The 16,227-nt window shown below is 34.1% G+C and overlaps 1 protein-coding gene across 4 annotated transcripts in view; it reads right to left on the bottom strand.

The window, feature by feature from the left end:
• Window positions 1-6,750: 6,750 nt before the first annotated feature.
• Window positions 6,751-16,227, bottom strand: part of ADGRL3 (adhesion G protein-coupled receptor L3) — a 601,096-nt gene continuing 591,619 nt past the window's right edge. For all 4 annotated transcript variants that reach the window (XM_027836482.1, XM_027836484.1, XM_027836486.1 and 1 more), the window contains one exon: window positions 6,751-9,073. In XM_027836482.1, coding sequence (XP_027692283.1) covers window positions 8,274-9,073 — 800 coding nt within the window. In that variant the 3' untranslated portion in view covers window positions 6,751-8,273. The remainder of the gene's footprint in view (window positions 9,074-16,227) is intronic.

Raw genomic sequence — 16,227 nt, 5'->3', positions numbered from 1 at the left:
AATTAATTCTAGCCATAGCAATTAACTACTATTTTAAAGCAAAATTTATAAATGTATATATAACAAAAAGCAAAAAATAGAAGTATTTCTGCCTCTCCCCCCTTTCCTATTGTCTTCTCAAATATATGCATGTAGAAGGAAAATAAGTGAGTAAGAATATATTGATTTTAAATTTTGGGAGTGACTTTCAGTTACTGTGGCTGAATTTGAAACTCCCAAAGTTCAAGCTTTGCTTTTACCACATAATAATGTGACATCACGTGTTATTTGTTTACTGACTTTTTTTTATTGAGGTTTTAGCTCAAGGTTTTACATGTGATTGTACAGAGCATTTAAGGAACAATAATAATAAAAAAAAGATATGAAAAGAGTGTACAAGGGAGGGAAAAGCAATAGATTGCAGTTTATAAAACATTTATATCTTTTTGATGTCCTGGGTAAGGATAGTGTATATGGCAAATATTACACAATAGTATGACTGTTAAGAGATAGCAAGTGGCCATACTATTTTTTTTTTGTTAAAAAGGCTTTTTTCAACCTGTGGTGTTTTTCTGAAAGTAAAAAATAAAACCAGAGCTATCTGTTAAATAAAATAGCACATGTGCTAAAAGTTTACCGAATATCACTCTAACTTACTCTGCAGACTGGAAGGCAGTATGGAAAAGTCTTTCCAATTGGTAATTTCATCTCCAATTTATCTGCAAAATAGACATTCATGGAGAGTTGGGTGTATTTTATTGTTGCATATAAGAAAAATAGACAGGATTATCCATGAATCTTGATTTCTGTGGCTCATAACCAAAACATGGTTTGTTTTTTTCAGGGCCATATAAGCATGTCAGATTTGTTCAGTAAGGAGCACATCTGTATGGGTTCACAGCTAAGTTTCAAGGCATTATGTGTCTCAGAAATGGCATATGTAAAACTTCATATTGTGATAGGATTAAGTACAAATATAAACTTCAAAGAATTTTTTCCCTTAGTCTTTCAATGAAAAAAAAAAGCCAGTTTAAAGCAAAGCACTTGGAAAAAATTTAGGAGTTCATGGAATTGAAAGGATTTTGGTATTTTCATAAAACAAGTTTGTGTTGGCTTCAGGGGGAGGTACACATCCCAGCCTGGCTGTTTCTTATTCAGCATGGCTGGAGCCCCACCTCCAGAGAACTCTCCCTGCTGACAAGGCAATGCATGATGGCCATGAATTTTGTTAAATGTCTAAGAGGTCAACAAGACCTATTTTATTGCAGAGGCAGCTTCTCTACTTCTGCTTACTTTCTAGGCAAGACTTAGATGGGGAAACCCTTTTTTTTTTTTTTTTAATTCCAGGGGAAGCAATGTATGCCCTAAGACTAACTTCTCTTGTTTTTTGGATCAAACACATTATTGTTATCATCTCTAGCCCCCATCTCCTTTCACAGTGTAAATCTACCATGATAATTCACTCATTATTTTCCTTGGGGCATGTTCAACTTCCTTCAATTCCATAGTCTTCTATCCTTCTGGACTAATGAGAAGTTTTGGCAACTTTTCTTTAGGATAGTGAGAGGAAGTGCATTTTTAGAAATCAAAATGAAAATATGTTTATTTGCCCAACTTTTTAACTTTCTCAATCTATTTCCTTCAGTTCAATATCATATTAAACCTCAAAATCCTCAAATTTAGCCAGAAACTGGGGAATAGTACTAGAGAATTGTACTACTGTGTTCTCATACGGTCTTCATAAGGGTACCAATGAGGAACAAGCACACCAACCTTATTAATTGTGGCGTAATATTACAGCAGTGTAAACAAATGCCTTTCTTAGTTGTGTCATTTTTGATGAGAAGGCATGGGTGCTCTTAACATTATGAAATATCTGGAAAATGTTAAGATCTTCAAGATAGCAGTATCTGAATAATGCTAAAAGTGGGGCTCAGGGAATAAGAGAACTCTTTTGAATAAATCAGTGGCTACATTGAAGAAATGATATTGGAAAGATTGATCATTCTTTTGCTAATTCAGGCACCATGTCCCATCAATTAATCCACTTCACGTCCTAATGCTCTATTTTTTTTTAACATTGTTCTGTAGATAATTTGTTTATCTCAGTGGAGATTATTTCTTCAGAAACAGTTGTAATGCTGTTCTTTGATTTCTTCCCATGAGTCCACTGTGTTGTTTTCATCTACCTTCTTGATCATAGGTCAACTTTACCTTGCGAAATTGATAATGGATATAAAGTGACAGGAAAATAATATGTTTGCTAATCTAAAAAGTAATTTGAGACAAAAGAATATACCTTAATTTCAGAGAAATGAATTTGTTGTTTAAAGTTGTCACCAATTTTGAGAAAAGTGCTGTTCTTCCTTTTGTCATTAAATGATGCAAAAACAGTTTGTGAATAACATTATATAATGCCTAAACATTGCAAACATTTGTTGTGCTTCACTATTGCAAAATCATACAGATTGCAATATCAGAAGCTAGCCCTTCTTCCCCAAACTGTACAGATATGAGAAATTAGGACATCTGAAAAAGCAAAAGTGTGACTGAAAGCTGCATATCTCAATGATTCTTTCCCTTGAATCTAGGGAGGAAAACTAATTTCCAATGGAAACAGATATGTTTAGTCAGGAGAAGTGGAGGTACTCCTGTTAAGGCCCCAAAACTACATGGCCTATTTTGAGGCCTTAACAGAAAACTTTCCATAGAACATTCATCAGTGTAAAGCCACTTCAAAGCAAATATTCTGCAATGTTGTCTCCTGACTTGCTTTTCAATTCCTATCTGATCCCTGGAAATGAGGAAATCTAACCTAAGGTATACTGAAAAGAAGCTAATAGTGCTGTGGCATGTCTTAATAATCACTACTGTATAAAAATATGCTAATATCACCCGCTCCAAGGAACTGATTTATAATTCTGGATTATTAAACTTAATTTGATCTGGATACTTAAACAATACAATGTGCCAGATGGTATACAAATTTTATATTACTAGGATATAATATTTCTCCAAATATTTTCATTATAGAAAAAAAGAATATTTATCAGATTTGGAGGAGTGCTCACAATATGCGTATTTCTCTTCTGATTTCTAAATATGAATTGACATAACAGCTTTGCAGCATCCTGCCAAAAAAATTCAAAACATTTCTACATTTTTACCTACATTACAGTGTTAATAGACAGCTAAAAATTTAATATTATGATGAATCAGGAGTATTTATAGAAATATAGATTTAAATCCATAAGAGGTCTTACAGTTCACATAGTCTAACCCCCTTATTTGATAGAAGAAGAAACAAGCCAGAGAAATTTCTTGTCCAAGTTCATCTAAATAACAAATAATAGTTAAGATTTGAATTAAAGTCCTCAGGCTCCAAATCCAGGGCTCTTTCCATTATGCTATACTACATTTGGTAGTTACCTAGTTAGGAACCAATTATCCATTTTTACATTATCAAGTTCCTTACCTTTTTCTCTTCCCTTTGATTGGTCTGATCCCCAAAATATCCATGTCAAAATGAGTGTCAAATAAGCTAATTTCTTCTTGTCCGTGACTTTGGTAAAAGTTTTATTGGTGATTAGATTGGAAACAACTGACTATATATAAATATATAAATATGCTGTTATCCATGTAATGTTGAGAGAAGAAGAGCCCCGTGGAAAGACATTGACAAATAAGATGAGAGGGCATAGATGGGATGCAGTGAAATCACAGATCCGTTGAACTGCTTTAGTTATTTTATGTTATTTCCAATTATGAATTATTGAGAATGTATACACAAAATTAAAAAAAAGGATTTGTAGCACTGGGTAGTGGTGTTAGTGGTTTTAGACTTGTGCATTCATCATACTGGGAGACGCTCAGTATGGCAACTTCTACTAATGCATATTTGCAACTCTTTAATTTACAATCTGAGAGAGTTACTTAGGGGTATTGGAAGGTTAAATGACTTCCCTGGGGTCATTAAAGTTAGGGTGTATCAATCCCTATATGTGAAGCTGGATCTTTTGGACTTCAAGACCAGTCCTTCACTCCTTATGTACAGTATTAAAAATTAAACTGCCCCACAAAAAAAGAAAAAAATAAATCCAATTTCCTTGATATTTATGGATTTTGTAGGTCTTAATGGGATCAAGGAATATATCACAGATTAAACCTAGAAGGAACTTCAGAGGCCATCTAGGTACAACCCCCTGGATATATATACTACTGATAAAGTTTTGGGTGGGTCTTTGTGATGATTTTTAGGTCAAATATCATTTCATTACTCTGTGACTTTTGAAATTTTTTCCTCCTTAAATAATTTTGTATATATACATATACATATATATATATATAAAATATTACTTTAAGGAGTTTTCATGTCTGCATTTAAATAGTATACCTGCACATTTGCATCTATATTTTTTTAATGTTACTACTGAAAGCTTAGATGTTTGTAAATTCACATTCAGGGGTCTTATATTTTATGGTTCAGACATAAATTGGGATAGCTAAAAGCTTTAACTTTGCACACTAGGAGTACCATGCAAGGGAATTCTAACCAACTGTTCTCCAAATGTCAACATTTGGTAATGTGATGTTTTTCGGAGACCATCCATTTATGTAGCAATTAATTTGCATTCTCAATCTACTGGTGTCCAATGAGGTGAAACTAACACTGAAAGAGAAAATTAAACCATGTTCAAGAAGTATAAAATGTCATAAATGATTCAAATGTGAAAATAAAACCCAACTGGTTTATTCGATAGTTATGATTTTTACTTCTAATTATCAACATAACATCAGAAGTACCTTGGTTTGGGTTTGATGTCAATTTCCTCTTGACTGCAAATCATTCCCCCCTCTCCAGTTGAGACACACAGTAAAATGTGTTGAGGGTACATTATTATTAAAAAGACTATAAAAATCAGAGTGCTTAGCATTGTGCTCAGCACATAGTGGATGCTTAATGCTTGTTGACTTGACTAGAGAGCAAGAACAAAAAACCCTAAAACCCCCAAAACTTTCAAATCATTAAAAGATGGAAATGCATATTGAATCAAAAGTGGAAACTAAGGAAATGAAAACTTTGTCATTGTCACAGGGCTTGATAGCTAAGTTAGTTATTCAACTTGTTACATATATATATATGTCTATATATATGTATATACACACACGCATACATACATACACAATCTTCTCTTCAAAGGTAGGTATAATTAATTGCTTTATCTACCAATGATTTCAATATAATTACATAAAATTTATGTAACAATTTCTTCCTGTGGATGTCTTTGGGATCTTGCTAATAAGTCTTTCTGAAAATACACCCTCAACAAAGATATAGAGGAGTCTATAAAAATCTTGCCCATTTATACTGATGATAGTAACTGACAGTATTGGGTGATCTTCTGCACCAGTTTTTCTACTTGTGGAGAAAAAAAAATAGCCTTTCTTCATCTTGGTCAATGTCGAGCTGGGGTAGGCTACCTGTTTCAAATTTCAGTTAACAGAAGACAAAAAAAAAAAAAAAAGATAACATGGAGGTAGCAACATCTGAAAACCAGAATTGGCAGTATCAGCAAGCTGAATTGAGGTAGCTTTCCCGTAGTCTGATGAAACAAGCTTCTCCTAGACCAGTTTGTGCCTACAGACTGCTTCTTGGTTGATAAACCAAGTGTCAGATCTAAGATCTGCAACCCACTTGGGTTTCTACAGTTACTTTAAAGAATGCTAAATGGGTTTCCATCAGAATCAAATTTCATCCTTTGTACCTGATGGGCTAAATACCTCTCAGGTGCTAATATTGCCATAAATTTTTTGAGATTACATAATTATTGTTCTATTCTTCAATTTAGAAAAATTATATATGCCTCAGCCCAAATAATTGAAAAGATCAATGCATAAATTACGCTTTTGCAACTGACGTCAGAATCATCTTATATACTGGCTAAGAATCTTTGTTGTTATATTTAAATGATGTGTAAGTCACCTAAGTCACCCAAGTCTAAGGTATATAATGGTCTCTGTTTTGATTTATGAAATGAAATTCTAGCTGAATAGGGTTTAGGTTTTGAAAGTTTTCCACAATTATATATATATCAAATAGCAATAGAGTAATACTCAAAGTCTTCTTAATCCTCCCTATTCCCCTGATAAGCTTCCTGGGCTTAATGCTTACATGTTGTTGATGAAGGTTCTGGGGCTGTTGAAGAACTGGAGACTTTCGCCGAAAGAATTTAATTAACATTTCCCCCTAACATAACGTAGGAAAATTACCATCAATAGAATCTCAGAGGAGCTCGCTGAAAGTTTCTATTTTCTTTGCCACAATTTTTAGCAGCTTTTCACAAACAAGTTGATCTATAGCTAACATAATGGAGATTACAAAAGAGAAAACTTGTACAATCAAAGAAATACTATACTTTAAAATCTTTGATTGAATGTGGTTTATATAATAGGCATATAACACACCAATATATAACCTGCTAGAAAGGGAATTTGTTCCGTTTGTTTCAGCCTACACAAGCATTACCAACCCATTTTCTGGTTTCCTTCATCTGCCACAGCTGTATAATTTTTGTGCTTAAGTTATTTAGCCAGGGAGGTTTTTCTTTTGCATGGTTAACTTGTGCCTTAGAGGATTAGCAAATCCACTAGTTTCATATATGAAAATAGAAGGGAAAAAGGTAAAAGAAAGTAAAAGAGGATGAATGATTAATTGTACATACATAGATACAATATCTTCTAAATCTTAATCAGTTGTTTATTGGTTGGCAAACAAGTTTCACTTTTACAACAAATATTAGTAATGAGGTCATTCAACTTTGAGACCATACAAAATGGATCATAAATTAAAAAAAAATTATAATCTGTGCTGCTAATTTACCTCCTGAAATCTTACATTACTTAAAATCCTGTCAAATAAATAACTTTTTCCCTCTTTGGGAAAGTAATGAAAAGAGGATTTTCTTTTTAGTCACATCAAAATAATTGGATTTTTCAATTTGTAGTATGGGAGAATAAATTTCTTTTAACCAATTGCAATACAAGTTCCTCATCTAGGAGCCAAGAGTGAACCAGGAGTGTCCTTACTCGTAAAAGATTATCATTTTCACATGCAAAAAGCCCTCACTATTTCTATAGATAACTCTCAACTTCTTGATCCATTCCTACTGCCTTGGTGAGGGACTTCTTGCCCAATTGGCTTTGTATTATATCAGCTGTGCATTGTAAACATAAAGTTTGTCCTGCTCTAATCTGCAAAAGTCCTGTTTGCAATATAGCCACTGAATAAAGATACAGAGTGAGGGAAGAAGCTCCAATTTTTTTTTTTGTAAAAAATAATTTGTGTTTGCATTACTAGAAAATGATCCTTATAAAGTGATAGTTCTTATTTATTTATTTTGCCCAGTGAAATATTAAGAAAAAAAATGGCCCCCAAAAAACTAATGAAAATCTTGCTCCTACTGGTAGACAAACTTGCAAGACCAGCACAACAGAAAGTTCTTTTTTTTGTTTTTTTTTGTTTTTTGTTTTTTTGTTTTCCACTACATTAACAGGGACGCAAGTTCTGGAGGAACGGAAAGCAGACTATATGTGCAATGCTAGTATCTGTACATTACATAGAAATTGTTCAATTTTTCTGCCATTAGTTTTATCATCAGTTAATACAGCAAAACATAAAATATGCATTTAGCATATAATTCTAGAATTCCCTTCCATTTCATTAGGATTTTATTTTGTTTTACCCCACAGCTAAGTCTGCTGTGGTAAAATCAAGTTGTGAGTGACCAAAAACCATTAGGTGATACAGATTGATAATAAACAGTTTTGCTTTGTTATGTTTGTTTGTGCAGCACTCCGATCTAGATGCGTTACTGTTACTAACTTCAGATGCATGTTCTGGCCTTTTTAAAATTAGGTCCATATCAGAATAGTAACAGAGCATCAGAAATGTTTAAACAAACACAGCATTAATTCAAGAAGGCCACAAAGAGTGACATTTTCTTCATATCCCGTTCATTAACATAATGAAGTCTCTGTCTGAGGGGGGAAGGACAAGACAGAGGGGGAGAGGGGAATTTCAACAGTTATCATTCTCCCCTGGGCTGGCCTAAAAATTCCAGTAAAAAAAAAGTGTGAAAGTTTTTGTTTCTTGTTTTTGATTTTTGTCCATTTTTTTTCCCTTTAGAACAGCATAAAGATTTAGGAGTACACACAATATTACCACTGCTTATATTAACTCAGAACAGTAAACCAGGTGTTAGGGATTTTGTTGGCTTAAATTTTTGCTTACTCTTCTATAGACTAGTGACCAAGTGAGCAGGTCCTTTGGAACTCCCCTCTGGGGAGGACCCGTCTTTGTTTGGAGGAACTATAAATCCATCGCTGCTGCCTCGCCCTAGTTGGTAGTAAGTGTGCAGCTGATGGACGTGGTTTCTGGAGCCTAGATTTGGCATACTTTTGTAGTAAACATCATCAGCATCACCACTTTTGGCTGGCGGGGGATCGGTCTGGGTGCTGGTGGTAACGCTTTCTGTGCCTGGCATAGCAGCCAGTGCGGGCATACTGGTATATAGAGAATCCCTGTTGGGTGACTGGAGGTCTTCTGTGTGCTCGTTGGTTAGCAAGGGGAAAAAGCTCTCACTGTTGTCTTGTGGGATCCGCCTTCTGGTGTAATGATGTGGCTGGTGGTTCTCTGTGGAATAAACTCTTGGGGGCAGCAAAGGGGCATCAGACTCTTCATGAATGAGTTCCAGGCCCAGACTCTCCTCATGGTTGAAGGAGGTGGCATCATCAAGGACAATGGCATCATCTTCAGTCCCACTGCCAAGGTTATTCACCAGTTTGTTCATCAGGTTCCTATTCTGCTCACTGGAGCGCTCATGGTTGTTCAGATAAGAAGGGATATAGTTGGAAGTGAGTTCCTTCAGAATTTTTTTCTCTAGGGCTGTCTCATTATGATTGTAGCCGCGGTCAATGATTTGCACACAGTTGCTCAAGTACTCGCCGCTGGCAATGCTGTAGCTATTGCCGTGGTTACCATTCAGTGGTAGAGTATCCATGACACTTGTATCCCTGGCATTGTTCAGAAGCCCCTCTGAAAAACAGTAAAGAAAAAGAGGCTGACATTTGTATCCAGAAGATCATTTGGGATGCATATAGAATTACATTTTTGTTTACTATAATTTTACTGAGATCCAAATTATTTATAGAGACATATGATACAGATAAGTGTGTGTATAAATAAATATACATATGCTCACACACACATATATATATAGACATACATAGTTGGATAACTAATACAATTATAGATTAAAAAAAACAAAATAAACCTTGAAAATGGATAAAAAGACTATAGATAGCAACTCAATATTTCTATCAGTAATGAATTTAGTAATAACTTGTAAAATGAAATAATTTATGTTTTTGGTATTGACATCTTATAGCCATCAATTTATAAGCATCAAGTTTAATAATACATCCTTAACTTTTGTTTTATTTGTTGCCTTAAATTTTAAGATGATGCTTGTGATGTGACATCCAAAGATTACTGATTTGTCAGTTTTTTAAAAAAATATTATATGGATTTAGTTTTTTTTTTAGGGGGATTAATAGGCACCTTCATGGTTAACACATATTATACCCACTGTTATTATTTAGAGTGTATTGGTATGTTCACATTATCAAAAGAAATTAAGGAAACTCCCCCCCTCCCAGCATTTTGGGTGGTGCCCTATGGAGATCATAGACAAATATCACATAGAATGGGCAGAAATGGATAGGGTGATCTGCATCATTGGAGGGAATACCTATATCAATGAGGTCAGATCCATCTGAATATTTCAATATAATTGGGCTATTGCTTCAAAAAGAAGGTAAGGGCAATATGGATACCCAATTATCAACAACACAGTATCAATATGAAAAGCTCAGTTTAAACCCTGATAGATCACTCACTGACTTTTAAACATTTGAACTGAAAGTGGTTTGGTGGAGGTAATTTAACATATACATAGGGTGTCCCAAAAGTCTTAATGCATTTATGAGCTATTTGACCTTAAATCTTCACTAAAACTTTTGGGACACTCAGAATATATTTCCTTGGAAGAAAAAAGCTGCTATGAAATTCCTTAATTATAAAGGAAGCTGCTAAATATAGCTCCATGAATCTTCATGAGTTTTATCATCCATGAATAGATATCTAAGAAACATGACATTTCCATATATATTACTTGGTAAAAGAATTCAAATGCAACTGCCAGAAATGATCACAAACAACACTGAGCCAATAAAGGTAGAAACAGGTGGTTTTCTTGACTGCAAATATTGATTAGGGGTCACATCATTGTAGAAACTCCTTAATGCACTGCTACCTTGTGAAAATAGAGCATTCATTCTATATCTGTGATGCAGTTCTCTTGCTTATCTAGGACTGTACTGTACAGTGTCCAGTTGACAGTTGCAGTGAAGTGGCCTGAACATGTCAATTGTATCATGGATTCCGGATGCATCCTCTGAATTCTCACAACAGACATTTCAAAAACAACAGCAAAGGCCTAAAATCAGTGGCATCACAGACATAGAATGAGGCTATTTATTTTCATGTTAGAAAATACCTCGTAGACAATTCACAATGTTAAGAAGAAACAAAAAGCGAATGTTTTTAAAGGACTGTATGTGATGGGTGGGTACTGCTGCTGAGTCTGTGACAGCATGTTGGATGATTATGGTTGCGTGACTTATGCATTGAAACCCTGCTTGTTATTTATGTTGTCAATGCATGGAATTGCAGACTGGAAACTGCCACAGCAAAATAAAGTGGGTGCACTGAACTTGAAACAGAACATAGTCTTATGATGAAATGTGCCATTTTGAAATAATGAAAGTTCATGACTTACTTTTAAAAAATGCTTAATTTAAAAACAATTTAACTCACACGGACAATTATATGAAACTCAAGAACTATGCTGATTATGTGACACAAAGGAATCGGACAATAAAAGCGTCTAATCTATATTCACATATATTTAGAAAAGTAGATTCATAAGCTTTTTATTCTTTTGGTTTCAAAATTGTGAGATGAACTGTTTTTAATAACTACATCATCTATATGTGATGCAATAAAAGTGAACTAAAAAAAATTACATTTGATATGCAATGTTTAGCTTTACTCCCATACTTGTCTCTCTGTAGGGCTCTAAACGACAGCATGAAGAAAAGGAAAGAAAAAACAACAAGTAAGCTTACAGCGACAATAGAAGAAACATGAGTAAAAAGCAAATTGATGATATGCAGAAAAAAGGGTCAACAGAAATCATTTCCACAGCCCCCAAATACATGAATCTGTGTTACATGGTTTATTAGAAGTAAAAATTCCTAAAATGTTAGTCAGGAAATAAGACATCCCCATAAAAGCATGCTAGTACAGTGCTTCTTAAAAGATCCTTCCTAGAGTTTGCATATTTTAATATGAAGAAATACACTTGTTAGAAAATTTAAGATTATCACACAAACCAAGAAGAGCAGCAATTCAAATGAAATTTCCACTGTCTCCACAAATCTAATTTAAGGTCAGATCCCCAGAGGTGGCTTGGCTTTCAGGGGTGCCACTTCTAACTCTGTACTTATACAGTGAGAGAATGAAAATATGCCAGACATTTTTCAATTGCTTGCTTTCCTCTGTTGTTTTGTTTCTTTCCGGTCATATTTTTTTCCCCATCTTTACAAGTACACAAAAGTTTCCTTATAACTTATAATTAGTGATCATTTATATTGACACACAAAAAAGAAATAGGGACATCAAAATATATGTTTCCAAGTAATAAATACTTCCACAATTTGCATCAATTTTGCTACTGCCAGAAAAAAGGAAAATAGTTAAATCAGACTGTAATTCAATGTCTAAAAATGTGGAAAAAAGCTAACAGAAAAAAATAATTTTTTTAACCACAATTAATTTCTTGTTATCTTCTGGTTTGTGGCACAATCTTATTTCAACACAGATTTTTACATTTAATTTCCTTTGTTTCCTTCTTAAAACAAAACCAAACAAACAAACAAAAAAAACCAAACTCTTACCTAAAATTACAAAAAAACCCCAAAAAACAAACCTCAAAACAAAATGTTTCCCTCCCCAAAACTTTACCCAAATTGTAAGAATAAACCCTCTTGATTCAGTCTTTGCAGTAATTAAAATAAAACCAAATGAAAAACCACTGAGCTGAATAGTGCAATATATTTAGGAGGTCTCAACTTCACTTACACCATAGTCAATTATTTTAGTTACCTCCACAGAGAAAGTAATTTTTGAAGCTTTAAAAGTTGGAGTAGGCTTTGGGGGGAGTGGGGGGGAAAGTACATCTGCATACAACTGATCCAAGACCAACTGTGTTTCAAAATGTAGAGTAAATCTCTTTAATACCTCAAATTTTAAAGCAGTTACAGGAATTTAAGGGTCAATGCAATGTGGTAGTAATTGTGCAGTATCTTGGGGTCATTCAAAGCTCCTTTAATTACCTTTTAGAATTTTGAAAGTGAAAGGAACCTTGGAAATATTATAGACCTATCTTCAGATTTTACAGATAAAACCCAGAAAGGGTAAGTGACTTATTCTAGTTTATACAACTAGGCAGTGGCAGAACTGGAACCCACGGACGTCCGACATCCATTACATGCAGCCACTTTTACTTCAAATCAGGGCCCTCTTTGCCTTTGAAGACCATAACAGAATATATACTTTTGCATATCCTATATGTTAGTAAATTAGTCAGATACCATGTTTTCTTCAATACATTGGAACAACACTATGAATGACTTTAAAAAGTTATGGATGTGAATTCAATTGTTTGACATTTATACTATTCTAGAACCATACTTAAAAAGCTCTTTTGGTGCTTTTCCTCAAGCTTCCTATTATAATGATAGAATTTTCATTTTCTGATAAATTTATTCCCAATTACTCTATATTATTCTCAAAAACTTCATATAGAATCAAGAATTGAATAATGAAAAAATTCTACATTCACATATTTTAAAATATACCAATCTCAATGTCTAACTATTTTTATGATATGTTAAATATATCTATGCAGATTTAAAATAAAGCATTAGTATATCAAGCATATTAGCATGCTCTGGTTTAATTTGTTTATGCCAAGATTGAATCTGTGCAACTGACTTATTAAACTCATATAACAGTGCCAAGTGGTGATTCAATATAAACCAACCCAGTACATACCAAGCCACCTATATTTCATGTATGATTTCCCCTTGCCAGTTAGAATATAAGTGCATTCATCTGAAAGCATAAGATTAGTAGCAGTATGACAGTCACCATGATTTATCATTTATTCATTGGGAAAGTCAATATTCTAAAGACTATCAAAAATCTCAACATTTTTGAACCTAAAACACAGAGTAGCTGAAGTATCCCACTTCTATCTTTGAAAAAAAATTGATTAAATTTTTCAGTATATTTCAAGAAAACCATCAGATAAAATAATTAAAATTTGGGGAATAAAAGCTAAAATTCATTTACAATGGTCTTGTATTTGGTTTTGTATTAAAAAAAAAAAGCAACAACCCTTAGTGGCAATATTTGAGACTTGATTCTGAGGTAAAGAAAATTTCCTGTATGTTAATTCAAATTTCAATATATCCAGTGGGTTTAAATTTATTTGCTTTTACTGAAGGATCCTATCTTTTTTTGGGGGGGGGGGGGTAAAGCAATTGGGGTTAAGTGACTTGCCCAGAATCACATAGCTAGTGAGTGTTACGTGTCTGAGGGCACATTTGAACTCAGGTCCTCCTGACTCCAGAGCCAGTGCTCTATCCACTGTGCCACCTAGCTGCCCCTTAAGGACATTTCTTAACTATGACTACAGTAGGACTTTATCAAAGTTACTACTTTTTCATATTGGAAGAAATTTAAAATTACATAAATGTTCAAGTAACTAAAAAATAGACCCCAAATTAATTATAGCTTAGAAACAATTAGCTACATCCTATAAACATTGAATATGTTAAAATACTTGTGCAAGAAGCCTAATCAGTTACAGGTATCTGTGCCTACTGAAGTGCTCATTTTAGTTCAGTCTAAACGAATCAATTGTCAATAGACCACGAATGACAAATAACTAATGTGTAATTACCTTAGACTTGAGCTAAGGAGAATAAGCAAAATAGGGAACCCTGTACAAAGTCTACAGAGGCCAGATAACACATGAGGGACACTGACACTCTTGACCACTCCTATCTTCTCATATTCTCCTCCAGCTTTCATAATATTGTGTTGGCTTTCCTTCTGCCAGTCTGACCATTCCCTCTTTGGTTCATCTTTACACTGTCTAGCATGAGTGTCTCCAAGATTCTTTTTTTGGCCCTATTATTTTCTCTCTAAACATTCTCTCCCTTTACTGTTTCACCCATTCCCCTGGTTTCTGTTATCATCTCTACTCACATGACTCCTGATTGTATTTATGCAGATCAAATCTTTCCATTAACCACACCCCTTAACTACATTCAACCTGCCTTCTAGATGCCCTGCCAGCTTTTCTAACTCAAGTCCCAATCTGAACTCACTTGTCTTCTCCCTACAAACTGCTCCTCTTGACAAATTGTATAGTTTTGTTGTTGACATTCCCATAGTTATTGATGCTAGAAAATTTATGTCACCTTTGACTTTTCCTTCTCCCTTATCTCTGCCTCGGTATTCCACCATTTTGGGGACAAAAGTGATTTCTAAATTGTTAAATTTTTTGTCCATAACATCTTCACATCCATTACCTCCTCTCTCTTCACAGTGCAACTACCATAATTCAGGTCCTTATCATTTTTCTTGATTTATTATTCAATCAATAAGCACTTATTAGAAACCTACTTAAGTGCTGGAAAGACAAATACAAAAACTGAAGCTCCCTATTTTCAAGGAGTTTACATGGTTTCTTAAATTACTGTATAATACCTAAGGTGGGATTGTGACCATCTCTAAATGAGCTTCTTTCCTGCCAGTCTTTACCTCCATTCAATCTATCCTTCACACAGCCTCCTAAGTAATTTTCCTAATCAATGGCTCTGTGCATTTTAATCTCTTGCTCAAAAATTTTCACAAGGTTTCTATTGCCTAGGAAATAAAATTCACACTTCTTGGCACATCTCATACCTCCTACAATTTGTCTCCATATTATGTTTCTATCCTTGTTCCTTAACGATTTTCCTTCATATAATCTATATAATAGCCAAATGGACTACTATTTGATTTTTCCTTCTATTCCCCCACCCCCTTCTCACTCTCCTCTACCTATCATGCATCTGTACAGATCATATTGTGTTTACACCTTCTCCTGTTGAAATGATCTTTCTGCCACCTTCTCAAAGGTGTTCTAATCTTGTCAGCTCAAAATTATACCCCCCTTCAAATATTCTTCAAACACTTTGTGCCTCTCTTCTTTGCCATTATCTTGTTACCTTCTATAATATTTTTTGAATACATGTCTCATTCCCACATGTAAGCTCCCTGAAGTCAAATACTCTGTTGTTGTTTTCATTTAAAAAAAAATCTAGAGCCTTGCACATCATAGTGCACATGAGTAATTAATAAATGTTTATCAATTTGAATTGACGAATGCCTTTCTGGAAGAGGGTCCAGATGGAGAAAGCCTGGAAAACATTATTCAAGAAATGACCGAACACATTGAGAAAATTTAGGCCTAGATAAAAGAAATCTAAGGGAAGGCATTATAACTATCTTTAAACCTCCAAAGAATTGCTATATAGTAAACATAATAGATTTAGGACCAATTAGTGAAATGCATAGGGGGAAAAAAAGATTTACCTTACAAGTAAAATGTTTTACATTAAAACCAGAATGTTCTAATAATAGGAATGGAGAGGGTTGTTTCATTAAGCTAGAATGCTGGAGCTTATTTCAGGTATCCAAGTAGTAGCTTTCAGTCAGGCATGCTGAATTGAGTGTAGATGTGGTGTTTAATTGGATGTTCTCCAAGTTCCCTTTATGTTTGAAGGTTCTTTATAAGCTTTGAGGACTTAAATGAATTTGAAAGACTGAAGGACTATTTTTACTTCAGTAGAAATTAAAACATTCTCCTTAGCTCAAATCAGAACTGTTGTCCCTAATGATTCCTAATGATTTTTATAACTCTAAGTGATTCTCAGAATTCTGGCCATTTTACATTGGTATAGACACACTCATGGACAAACTGTTTCATAAGCTTTAAAACACACACACAC

This window comes from Vombatus ursinus, unplaced genomic scaffold (assembly GCF_900497805.2).
Source record: "Vombatus ursinus unplaced genomic scaffold, bare-nosed wombat genome assembly UNPS02014818.1, whole genome shotgun sequence".
Lineage (NCBI taxonomy): Eukaryota > Metazoa > Chordata > Mammalia > Diprotodontia > Vombatidae > Vombatus > Vombatus ursinus.
This window is presented reverse-complemented; position numbering and strand designations above follow the sequence as displayed.